This window comes from Numida meleagris, chromosome 2, assembly GCF_002078875.1.
Source record: "Numida meleagris isolate 19003 breed g44 Domestic line chromosome 2, NumMel1.0, whole genome shotgun sequence".
Lineage (NCBI taxonomy): Eukaryota > Metazoa > Chordata > Aves > Galliformes > Numididae > Numida > Numida meleagris.
In genome coordinates this window covers 5,408,749-5,421,054 of record NC_034410.1, presented here as the reverse complement: position 1 = coordinate 5,421,054, position 12,306 = coordinate 5,408,749, and the positions used below count along the sequence as shown (strand labels likewise).

Genomic DNA, 12,306 nt, shown 5'->3' with positions numbered 1-12,306 from the left:
CTCCCTTCCCACTCCCCCATGTGCAACCTGGCACCTGGCTACTGTAGAACTATGCATGGTTTTTATTACTGCAGAAACAGAACCCAACATTTGCATTACTTAACAGGAGCCTTGTTTTAAATTGTAGTTAATGAGTTAATCTTTGTGAATAATTTGGGATGTTTAGAGCTCCTCAGTTCATGTAGCATAATGATGAAATCAAATCAAGGCTCACATCTCTTAGGGTAAATGAATTTAGTCTTAGCATCCAGTGCAGAAAGAGCTATTGCTTTAGGTGATGCTCACGTAAAACAGTGTAGATATCTGCCACCTGATCCCTCTGAATTCAGTGCTATTAATGTAGCTGACTTGTGATTCTAGCGCTGATCTTCTCTAATGGTGAGGAACATGTAAAAAGTCCTGAGAAATGTCCTTGTATTTTTTTAAGGATAGTTGTCGTCTTCTATTTTTTTCTGTCTCTCAAATGTAGCTTAAAAAAATGCAGTTCTTGGCCCCTAAAATAACATACTAGAATCATGGAATCATTGAGGTTGGAAAAGTCCTTCAAGATCATCCAGTCCAATCATCCACCTATCACCAGTATTTCCCACTAAGCCATGTCCTTCATTATGACATCTAAACATTTCGTGGACACCTCCTGTATTTCCTAATATCCAGTCTGAACCTCCCCTGGTGCAGCTTGAGGCCATCCCCTCTGTTCCTGTATCTAGTTACATGGGAGGAGATGCCATCCCTCACCTCTCCACAACCTCTTTTCAGGCAGTTGTAGAGAGCAATGATGTCTCTTCTCCAGGCTAAATCCCAGTTCCCTCAGCCACTCCTCATAAGACTTGTGCTCCAGACCCCCCATATTCCAACACCTAATGTTGTAATGTATGTTAATATTGTGATTGCATTGAATTTTTAATGTATTGTGTAATATATGTATTTGTGCGTGGGTGCAGGATAAGTGGATATGTTTATATTTGATGTGAATAACTTGAGTGACCCAGGGCTAAATGCTACTGTTTATTTGATCTATTTTGAATCTGTGTGTGTTTCTAAGATCCTCTGACAAAAAAATTGGGTTCAAAATCTGTAAAATATTCATGCCTCAAATACACTGAAATTATTTTTGCAGCTGCTCTAGGGGTTTTCAGGACTACATTACAACATTGTCATACACTACAACGTTATTTTCCCATTTTGAGCTTTTTTCCTTACTCTGTATTTCTTTCTTTCCTTAGGGATCCATTTCTCCATATTATATTCAGCGTTATGAGTTTAGCCCAGACTGTCAAATAGTAGCCTTTACAGGAGACAATCCAGGTGAGATGATGAAGTGTATAAGATTCAGTGAATATGTTTATGTATGTACTAAAATTCTAGATCAATATCATTAATTCTCAGATGCTCCTTTATACGGTGAAAGAATATCACATTTATCAGCATGAATAGCTTTTTTGACAGCCATCCATCACTGATTCTTCTGAGATATAGGCATCTTGGATAAGCAGGGTACTGCAAATGACTTCCACTTAACCTATTAATTAGAGGTGACTTCATTTGCCTCTTGATCACTTCAGTTTTGGTTTGTCTCCACCTAACAGTCTATTCTTAATATGAATTGCTTCCATTTTTAGCTTAGGAAATGTGAATTCAAAGCCTGCTGTTGTATCTCTTGAATCAGAGAGATGGAGAGAGATGTCCTAGCTTTTCTTTAAGAGTTAGAGCTGTCCTTTTGTCAGACTGGTAGATCCCAATGTAAGGGGAGCTATTAATTTAGGGTCAGTTTTTGCAGACCTCGAGACTGTTTCAGTGCAGAACAAAACCATCCTTTTCTCAAGATGGTGACAGTGCTTACCATATTACAGGAGCATATCCAGGTTTGGATTGAGATATGGGCTTCATCCTGGATTGTTTCCAGTGAAGTGATATGGGAGATGAAATTCTATTTTCAAGAAATCATTTTTCTAGAGACTCAAATTTATTTAGTCCAATACATACATGAATAGGCTGATGTAAGTGGTAGTCTTTGCACTTTAAATAAGAGTCCACAGTATTTAAAACACTTAAACTTTAGAGAAGCCTGCAGTTCTGTAGTTCTTTGTCTTGAACATTTTTGATTCAGTGTCAAAAATAACTCCCTCACCCAAACCCTTTTACAGTGTATAGGCCAAGACTGTCACAAGCATACTTGCCATTTATATTCTACTTTGAGATGGTGAATTCAATGTACTGTGACGTCTCATGCAGTATGCTATAATTGAGTCACACAAGTAACTTTTTATCTGTTATTCTGACATCTGCTTTCAGCATCGTTGGCAGGGATGAGGCTTCAAGAAGGAGATATTGCCGTAAGTCAAAACGTATTTCTGAAAACTGTTCATGTCCCTGAATAAATAGAGTGTATGAAGTGTGAAATAGTAACAAGGACAATAGCTGTAGGTTATCAGTTAAATTAATCTGTTAGTGTTGATTTTCTGTTTATTGGCTTCATGCTTGTTTTATTCCTATCAATCTGCAAGCTGTCTGAAAGATGTTAAGTAAACTCTGTGACTATTTTTAACTAATGCTCCAGTCACCAAGGCCCAAGTCTCTGTCTAGTATGTATTTCACTGATGTGACAACCTGAAAGTCAGAGCTAGCTTCAGTATGAATCCAATTGACTTAATGTGTAATTTAAAAGCAATTAGTGGTGATAACAAATGGTTTTAATTTAATTTCTGTATTGCTTTCTATGCACGTTGTGATAATGCTTCAATTACTTTTTTTTCCCCCCTCCAGATTAGCCTTGGCACAAGTGACACATTGTTTCTGTGGATCCAGGAACCAACTCCAGCCCTAGAAGGTCATATCCTCTGCAATCCTGTTGATTCTCAAACGTACATGGCACTTTTATGGTAATATCATTTATTTTTTGTACGTTTGGGATCAATAGCACATTTCTCTCTGTTAGTGTTTTTATTTCTTTTGCAAAATGATAATGAATAGAACATTCAGCATTCTGTATGCTATATGGCAATCTATTGCTGAAACATTTGCATTGGTGTTAGAGCATTCTCATTGTTTAGTGCGGGTAACTGCGACTGCGGAGTTATGAAGGATAGATTCTCAAGGCAATAAAAAATACAATTATTTTTATATATTCACAGAACCAGTTCACTATGAATCCAAGATAGTATATTTAATGTATAGGAATAACAGTCTTCTGAAACGTAATGATCTGGAATGCCAGAAGCTTGACCAGACCGTACAGCTTCTGTGCTGTTCTAGTGGTCCAGAGGGGATGTAATGGGGCAGGTGAAGATTCTCTTTTCATGGAGGAGTATAATCAGTGCTGCCCAGGGACAGATTAGGCTGTGTGTGTAGAAAATACTGAGATCTCAAGAAACTGAGCTGAGAGAATGATCCTCACGGTGGCTTTTGGCCGCTGTGATTTGGGAATGGTTTGGCTGCTAGCCAACCAAGTAGGTGGAAAGGGCCTGAAGCTACATTGTCCCTGTGTTCAGGGGAAAAACTTACAGGTCAGAGTATTTAGGCAAATATTTACAGGTATGTTTAAAGTCTAAATCCTCAGGACTGCACAGCACAGAATTTATTGGTAGGAGTGGATGGGGCTATTCCTTGGGAAGACCTTCTGAAAGGTGTAACGGACCCATTAATTATGAGTGTACAGATACAATCCTCTTAAGGACTTAATTTTTTTCCCCTATTTGGACTGGTTCTTATATGTTGTAGTAGTAACATTGTTTCAATTATTACAAATTAGTAGGGGTATAAATAGCATTTTCTGAAGTGGAGATTAGATGGCCTTCCTGATCAAAGCAACCTGTTCCCTGTGGATCTTGAGATTACCTTTTTCCTAACATGACAAAATCAAACTGTAGGTGCTTCAGCAGAGCTCACATCTGCCTTCTAACTATGAAGTTGTCTTTATCTGTACAGGAATAGGATGCTGCAGATGACAGTGGGAACAGGGTTGTGAAGTTGGTTGATGTCGATTGCAAGTTACTGAGTTTCATAATATAATTTCCCAACAGTTGCCTGTTTTTGAAACTTTGCCTTCAAGTTTCTATTTTTTCCCAATTTTTCTGTTTTTGGTTCCTTTGCCAATACTGGCATGGAGCTAGGCCTCATAAGTCTTACTGGACCTAAGCTGGCTCTTAGGCTGACACTCCTACAACATAAATGATGTAATGCAGTGAAGAGATGCTCTTGTTCTTCCTTACAGTCATTTCATAGTGAGCCTTTTATTGCTACATCAGAATACTTCTGACAAGAGTGCTACCTCTGTACCCACAGCTCACACCATTTCTCAGTGCAAAAACACAGCTCCATGGGCTGGGACACATCCCAGGGCTGGGATCAGCAGAGCTGGTGTGTGTTCTTCAGTGCTTTGAGCTCTAGAAAAAAACGATAAGGCAGGTACTAGATTGTGATTCCTAGGCTTGGTGCTCTGAGATGTGGTAGCTGTTCAGAGCTAGACTGAGTTTAACATGACCTGTTAGCCTAGATCTAAGCTAACTCATTGGAGAGATGTAGAAGAGGATCTCTGCGCTGTGTTCATCAATGTGTCTTGTCATAGTTGTTTTCTCTCTTACTAGTTTCTTCCTTCTCTATCTCTTTCTGTAATGAAGAGATGGATAGCATCTTCTTGCTTGCCCAGCTGTCTTCAGTTGGTGTAATAATCAGCAATATTACATAAAACAGCAATTTGCTTTAAAAATCTAGAGCCAAATGGTTTGGAAAATGCATATGGTATATTTATATGTTTCAGTTTTAAGAATGGCTCTCTGATGAGAGAGAGGATCCGAGATGAGTGTGCTTCAGGCTCCTGGGATGAATTCTCCAATGCCTTGTCATCTACTGTTGCTGGAAACAATGGAAACTTGGGTACGAGCTTTAGCAGAGCTGGGATTTTCAGAGCTGGATTAAAGACATAATTTAGTAGGAGTTGTACCTACTTCTTACTGGAGTCATGAAAAGGGCCAAGAATTAAGTTAAGCTGAGCAAGGGGAACTTCTAATGTGTACTCAGAAATACTCTGTTGGCAGGCTGAGTGTCATAGTATTCTTCTTCAATTCTGACTGAATAAGAAAATGGTATTTACAGATCTCTTTTGCTCATTGAAAGAGCGTAGTAGCATCTTAACTGCAGAATGTTTAAAACGAGTAATTTCTGAAGGAGATTTGTTGTTTGTTCATTTTTTTTTTGCTAAGGACTCAAGCCGTGTGGTTTAAATAGCTCCATGTTTTTTCTTTCTCAATCTTCAGTGGTCATGTTCTCTTAACATTACTCTAGAATCTTGCTCTGGGCACGTGAATAAAGCAGTAATATCAAATTGTACCCAAATGTCCTCCATTTTCCCCAACATACGTCACAAGGCCATTTCATCCCTGGTTTTACATTAGACAAAGTGAATGAAGTAATGACTTCCCTTGTTTTATCACTTGTTCCCTGCACTTTCTATTGAGCAAGATGGTGCCTCTGGAGGCTTTGGAGAAATGGAGATGAGTGGAGACAGCTGCTAGGGTGAAGTTTTTTTGAGGGTAATGCCCATTGGACCTTTAGGGCAGCATATCTTCATTCTGAAGATCTGGGCCTTATAGACTGTTTTTAGTTTCCTAGCTGCTCTGTTCAGTTTTCCAGTTCTCATTTTCTTTTTTCGTGTCTCCTTTCTTGAGTATCTTTTCTGACCAACTTGCCGTCAACACAGAGGAAATCTTTTTCATGCTTTTTGTCTAAGTGTCTGTAAAGCATTACTGTATTTCCTCAGATCTCATGAAACTATTCAGAGACCGGCTCCGCTTTGTGACTTAAAATATCTGATGCTCTGTAATAGCTTCATGAAATCTAATCCAGTGCATGAAGTGTTTCTCTATTCCTACATAATTCTTACGAACCTCTCATTTTTTCAATTTTTTCTTTCAACTTTGCACATAATTTACTGAAACTATTTCTATTATGTTATTTTAGTACTATATTGCGTATGTACGTGATATGGGGGATGAAAGGTTTTTTGGTAGGCTTGTCTTTTATTATATTGTTTGGATTTCTAATGAAGTGCTAGAGGCCTAGAGCCAGCCTCTTTTTGTGAAGTTAAAAGTAATTAAACTTATATCTGGACTGAAATTAGTTGAGAAACAAGCTGTGTGGTGTATCAAATGTCTTTCCAAAATATGATATATGTTTATTATCACTTCAGCTGTGTGCTGAAATAAGATTACGACTCTGAGCTGGGAGAAAACATGACAATATTCAGTGTTAACTGATGCAGGTTTCTACTTTGACGTGATGGAAATCACTCCTGAAGCAGTTGGGATTCACAGATTCAACAGTGACAACCAAAAGGTAGTGATAATCTAGTTATTGCTTAAAAACTTGAAGGTGTACTGTTAAAGCCTGAAATCTTTGCTGTTTTCTTTTTTTCTTGTCTGAGATGCTTGCTTCTGAGTTCCATTTATTGGTGCAAGTTGCAGGGATGATTTACATGAGGAAGATCAGTAGCTTGAGCACATCTACACCATCGTCTGAACTAGAACTTAGATGGTATCTTTTAGAAGGAAATATTCTTTACTTGAAAAATGTGGATCTGGTAAAGCACAATTCTTGAAAAGAGATTAGCTTTAAGCTTATTGAGAACTTGGGAAGCTTTTGTGATGCAGTCCTCACCTTCTAAATTTTGGAACCAGGTGAGAGTGTGTTGCAACACTGGGCTATCATATTTTGTCTGTTATCTTGCTCTAAATGTGTATGCCATAACCTCATTTTGCTGTTGTGCTTGTTTCTGGGTAACCTATGAGTCACATGGTGGTAAGTAAGTAGAAGTTCAAGTAGAACTGGAATTAGAGTGGAGATTATGTTATGGAAAGACAAGTTCTTCTAATCTTTGTATTTTTTTTCCTTTCTCTTTTGGGGAATGGATGTTGTTTAACTGTTTGGCTTTCTGGGTGGTCTTGAAACTCAGCAGGCATCTTTCATCAATTCTGTCTCCCAGCTGATTATGCCTCCCTTAGCTGAACAGAGATTGATACTGCCTTGTGATTGCAGTGTAGCACTAGTCTTTTAAATGCTTACTATTTAAATGAATGCTTAGGTGCTTCTTGCTGTTACACAAGTTTGTAGGCATTGGTTGTAGTACCTGAGGGAAAAACTCAACATTTTTGTGGGATGTTTTGGTTCTGTAGTTCAACATAACATTTTCCCACTTCTGCTAGCTTTCAGCTGCTTAACAGGAGACTAAAAGATGTTTATAACTAATGAGAAGGTTGTTTCACTTCTGTGCAGACAGAAATACATAGATGTAAGCTCTCTGGCATTGCTTAAGGTATTTGAATTTTATATACTTGCTTTAATTTCTACATTTTTGAGATATTGATCCTTAAGCAGCCTTTGGTGTTGAGAAATACTAATATTCACAACTCACACTAGTACCTCTTCCCATTCTGCATTGATTTCAGGACTGATGGATTTGCCAGCAGTTCCAAGGTTATGCACTGCATTCTTGAGTCTTTACATGTGCCTTATGCATATGAATAGAGAACTGGGCCTAGTTGAAAGCTGACTTCAGGGTGAAGACAAGGATAATGAACTGTAAATCTGTCTTGTGCTTTTAACCTGTCTCCAGCTTGGCATTGCGTACTGTGTGAGATGCTGGTTAACTTAATGCATTCATTCTTTTGATACAGGTTTTGAACTTTCCAAAGGAGGTGGAAGTACGAGCCTTGATTGAAGGACAGTTCATGGCCAAGAGGATTCATGCTGAAAAGCTGGGGTATAAAGTCAGTAAGTATGCTGAAAAAACTGCAGATCTAATGGCTATACAGATCAAACATAAAGATGGGAGCTCTGACAGTAATGTCAGTATTGCAAATCGTGTCCTAAAAGATACAGAAACTGGGATGACTTCTGAATGAGCCTGCTGGATAGGTTTTCGACAGTGTGATGGGGACAAGTTTTTGTGGATGTTAACTTTAGAATCAGCAACGATTTAACTTCGATTACTTCTTTTCAAGTATTCTTGCTATTCGTTACTAAGCTGCACTGTCAATTTTTAAATGAGAGCTTGGACTTTGATAGCTTGTTAAGTGGAAAAAAGACTAGGCTTCTGCCTAAGGCACAAGGCTGTAACTCAGAAAATCTGTAATCTATGTTCAGTTCCTGGACCTGCCGTGAGATGCTCACTTACCTCCTGAGTTTTCTGTTAATAAAACAGAAGCCCTTTTCCTGTCTTGTGATTTAGAAAGGAAAAGATCTTGCACTCCAGAATTTTTAGCACAGCAAAATCAGCTAGTATTTTACTTATAGGTGGGTGAAGATGACTACTAGCTGTGTAATTCAAGGGCAAAATTACAGGAAACTTGATGAGCTGTTTTTTCGTTCCTGCCAGTACATCAGCCAACAGCATCTTTAAAACACTGAGTTAACTCTTGAAGGTTTCCTAAAGTAATGACTTTGCAAAATAAAATGTTAGTTATTTATACACTTCAAAGCAAATCCTGACCTCTTTGTTTACAACCTTTTACTTTCTCCAACCTCTATGCTTCTATCCATAATCATGAGGGATACTGTTGTGGCTTTTTTGTTTGTTTTTCCTTATGCACTTGAAACAGTATTTAATTGTGGAGGCTATTTATGGAGACAGATTCAAACAGATTGTGTTTAAAATACCTATTTCTTCTCCATTCCTAGATTCAGCTGCACCAAAAGGTGGGCATATATAGCTAGAAAGCCCATGGTTATAGAGGATACATTTGTACTCTGTAAATGTCAGGGTTTAGACAAACACAGAGCAGGAGAAGAACTATTTAAGATGTCAGACAACTCTGACACAGAAGTGAGTGGGTAGAAATTATCTCTAAATATGCTTAGGCTAAGTAGGACAGCTGAAAACCTCACTACTCATAGGATTTCATAAGCTTTAGAAGCATATGTACTTTTCAAAAAAACTTTTTAGCGTTGTACGACCTACAGCAAAAAGGAGATGAGTGTGACTACATTGTTTTCTTGTACATTCCTTGGGACCTTGTGTGCTTTTGCTTTGTTTCATCCCAAGGGTCTAGCTATTTGGTAACTAACAGATGAGTTGCTTTAAGAAAGAACTGCTGTACATAGTGTAGGCTGTATGCATCTCCCACTTTTCCTTCGTGGTATTATTTAAATGTCATCTTCTGTTGTTTGTGTGGTGGCGGCAGCAGGCTTGCATCTGCATTTGTTGTGTGACAGCTCTGCAAACAGGGTGTGTTCTGAACGTGTTTCAGGCTATGGATGAGCTTTGTGGGAATTACTCTGGTACTATCAGGCTTTCTCTTGTGTCATTGCTGCTGCTTTTCAGGCTGCTTTTTTTGGTTTTAATGTGATTTAAATCTCATTTACTTCTTGTATGAAAGATGCAGTCAGGATCCTTGTGTTTATTCAGTTCTTTTTAGGCTTTTTCTACATGGAGGATTTACTTTTATTTCTCCAGGAATCAAGAACTGCATTCGCAAATGCTATTACAGCAGCGTAAATCTGTTTGTTGTTGATATCAGTAAGAGAATACAGGAATAACTACTGACAAAATCCAGAATGTTAAATGATTACACTTCTAAATCTATCTGCACCAGAAGATGGAAGTGATACAGTTGGCCGCAACAAGCATTTTCCTATGGTGTCCCGAGGCTTATGTGGCACCATCTCAATAGTGCAAATGAGCCAGAAACCTGGCTGGGAATTTCTACAGCTCTGGCACCAAGGTGCTGCAAAATCTTTTTTGCAGAGTCGTGACCCTGCCTCTCAATTCCTGGGCCGAGTGCACTTTGACTGTAATCTTGAAAGCTGCAGGTATGCCAGAAAGCTCTTTTTGTGGAAGAGAATTTTGTAGAAAATACTTCCCTCTTTCAGAGGTCTTGAATGTGTGTTGTGAACGTAACAAATGTGAGATAATCTCTTAGCTTTTATTTTCAGTTAATGAACGTATTATCTTGCTAGCAGAAGTACTTTAAAGCTTCTCATTCTACCTGGCTCGGCAGGAAGAGATGCAATGATGCTGAAGTGTTTTACATGTGTGATTTTGCAGCAAGTTTGACATGTCCAGTACACTATAGATCTTTCACAAATTACTAATAATAGTATACTAAACCTTAAAACAGCTCTTCAGCTGCTGTGTACGTGTATACAGACTTCAGTGCAGCTTGTGTGCCAGTAGAGGGCAGGGGATTCTGTCTCATGATTTTTTCCTTTGAGGCTGGGTTGTGTGTTTCTGCCTTGTTCTGAAAACAGCGCAGAGTCACCAGGTGATCCTTGAGAGAAAAGTTAGTCCTTGCATTAGTTGTGATTTCAGGGTTTTAAAAGTGTGTGTCACTTTGCTCTAATTGCTGTAATCTTTCTCAATCAGATTTCAGGGGAAATCATTCAGAAACACCCTGTATCCTGTTTTGCTGTGGGGTTGGATGGAGTGTTGTGATCTAGAAACAAACAAGTGAAGTTTGGTCTGTGCCTGCTGTTTACATCCTCTCATTCAGAGATCCGTGCAGATAAGCTGAAGTTTTGCTGTTATGCTTTTATTTTCCTGGATTTTGAGTGTTTCATAAACACCTTCTGTTTTGTCACGTCCTTTTTCTGCTCGCAGCCATCCCCTTTTGAAAGCCAACCTCACAACTGGAGTTCAGATGCTGATCATATAGCTGTGCTCGCTGCCTGCTTTGGGAACCTTATGTAATAAGGAATGTACACACTACTTTGATCAAAACCATAGCAACTTCATAGAGAAATGATGGTGTCTGCAGCTCGGTGACACAGGTTATCACAGCAGCTATAAAACTGTCAGTGGCTCAGAGTGATCTGCCAGTGTATACTTTAATAATCTTGATGATCACTTCAGTGTTGATTTTACTCCTGACCACGCAGTCCTAAAATTTGTATTGACACTGGGCTGGAGGACATCATGACGGTCCTTGCTTGCACCCAGTGAAGCTGTTCTGGTGAACACCTACTGATTATTCTTGGGAGAAAAATCTATTCCCCGGTCACCAGTCAGTGAAGTAAATACTGCAGAGGTGTGTGTGGTGTATGCTGAAGGAAAATGGTACACAAGTTGGGGTTCTGGGGTTCTTTGCACGTGTAACCAATAGATATTTATATGATGTGCTGTTAGCGTAGAAACCTTTATGTTGTTACAATCTGAGCAATATATATGTACATATGAGGTCAGATATGCTAGAGCTGTGAAGCTGCAGTAGCAATTAATGAGCCCTGCCTCGTAGGTAGGATAATTATCTGGGGTAGGGGGTTGTCTTGAAGCTGTTAGCTTTAGTCCTGGGCTCAGTCTTCATGTTGTTTTACCTGTTAGTGGCTTCATAACACTGTAGCTGCCCACTGTGCTGATTGTATCACATTTTTATACCTTTAGCAATCTGATTCTGCCACCTAACCGTCATCAGCAGGGGGAGATGGATAGAAGGTGCCAAGTTTTACAAGCAAAAGCATTGTCCGTAAAATCCTGCATCTGTGTCTATTAAGTAATTTACAGTTTGTTATGTACATAAATCCATTGCTTGCAAATAATGTTGGTGCCCTGAATTCTGCTGACACTACTTGGTGCTTATGTATTGGCTGGGGTAACACAGACATGTCTGTGTTTTTGCAGTGTACTAAGAATGAGCCTCTTTTTTTTTCCTTAAGTGCCATATGTTACTGGTGTGTCAAGTGTGAAAATGCATCTTCTCACTGAATATACAACAGGATTCATCCTTAAACAAAGCAGCAGTTAGAGTGCTAGAAAAGTGAAGAAATTTCAGAGTGCTGGGCCTGACTTTTCAGTAATTAGAAAATAGGTGTTTTCACTTTAAAGAACTCAACCTAAGACTATATACAGGCAAACTCCACATTGCCAAATGAGTTTTCCTTCAGGTGGTGTCTTCATCTGGTGCTCATTGCAGCAGGTTGAGGGCAGCGATAACATGTGGCTCTTTGTCTGCAGGGAAAGTAGCCTGGTGGAGTGAGGGGAGCTCAGAAAACAGCAATTAGTACAACACGGAGCTGCTGTATTTCACTGTTCACGTTGTCATGGGGGGGGGGGCACGAAGCCTGGAGGTGAGGTGTGAGGCTGTCACTTTGCAGCACAGCGGTGGTCTTCTTGATGGTAGGTGGCTCTCCAGTTTGGCAAGGTGAGATGCCACTGACCATTGAGACTCTCAGCCATAGGTTTGTGTTAGGCTGGTGATTGTCTTTGCCTGGATTCTACGACTGTAGCCTCCAACTCTGCTGCTAATTATCGGCAGCTCTGGGGTACTTGTTCAGTCTGACTGTCCTCACTGCTGAGTATGTTTCTACTCGAGCTGTAGC

The 12,306-nt window shown here is 39.3% G+C and overlaps 1 protein-coding gene across 11 annotated transcripts in view; it reads left to right on the top strand.

Moving 5' to 3' along the window:
• Window positions 1-12,306, top strand: part of XYLB (xylulokinase) — a 134,708-nt gene that overhangs the window by 18,461 nt on the left and 103,941 nt on the right. For all 11 annotated transcript variants that reach the window (XR_002435424.1, XR_002435423.1, XR_002435422.1 and 8 more), the window contains exons 10-15: window positions 1,227-1,308; window positions 2,296-2,336; window positions 2,767-2,882; window positions 4,760-4,875; window positions 6,260-6,333; window positions 7,671-7,767. Coding sequence is in view for 6 of the 11 variants with exons in the window: in XM_021387898.1 (XP_021243573.1) it covers window positions 1,227-1,308; window positions 2,296-2,336; window positions 2,767-2,882; window positions 4,760-4,875; window positions 6,260-6,333; window positions 7,671-7,767 (526 nt within the window). In the remaining 5 variants the exon portion in view is untranslated. The remainder of the gene's footprint in view (window positions 1-1,226; window positions 1,309-2,295; window positions 2,337-2,766; window positions 2,883-4,759; window positions 4,876-6,259; window positions 6,334-7,670; window positions 7,768-12,306) is intronic.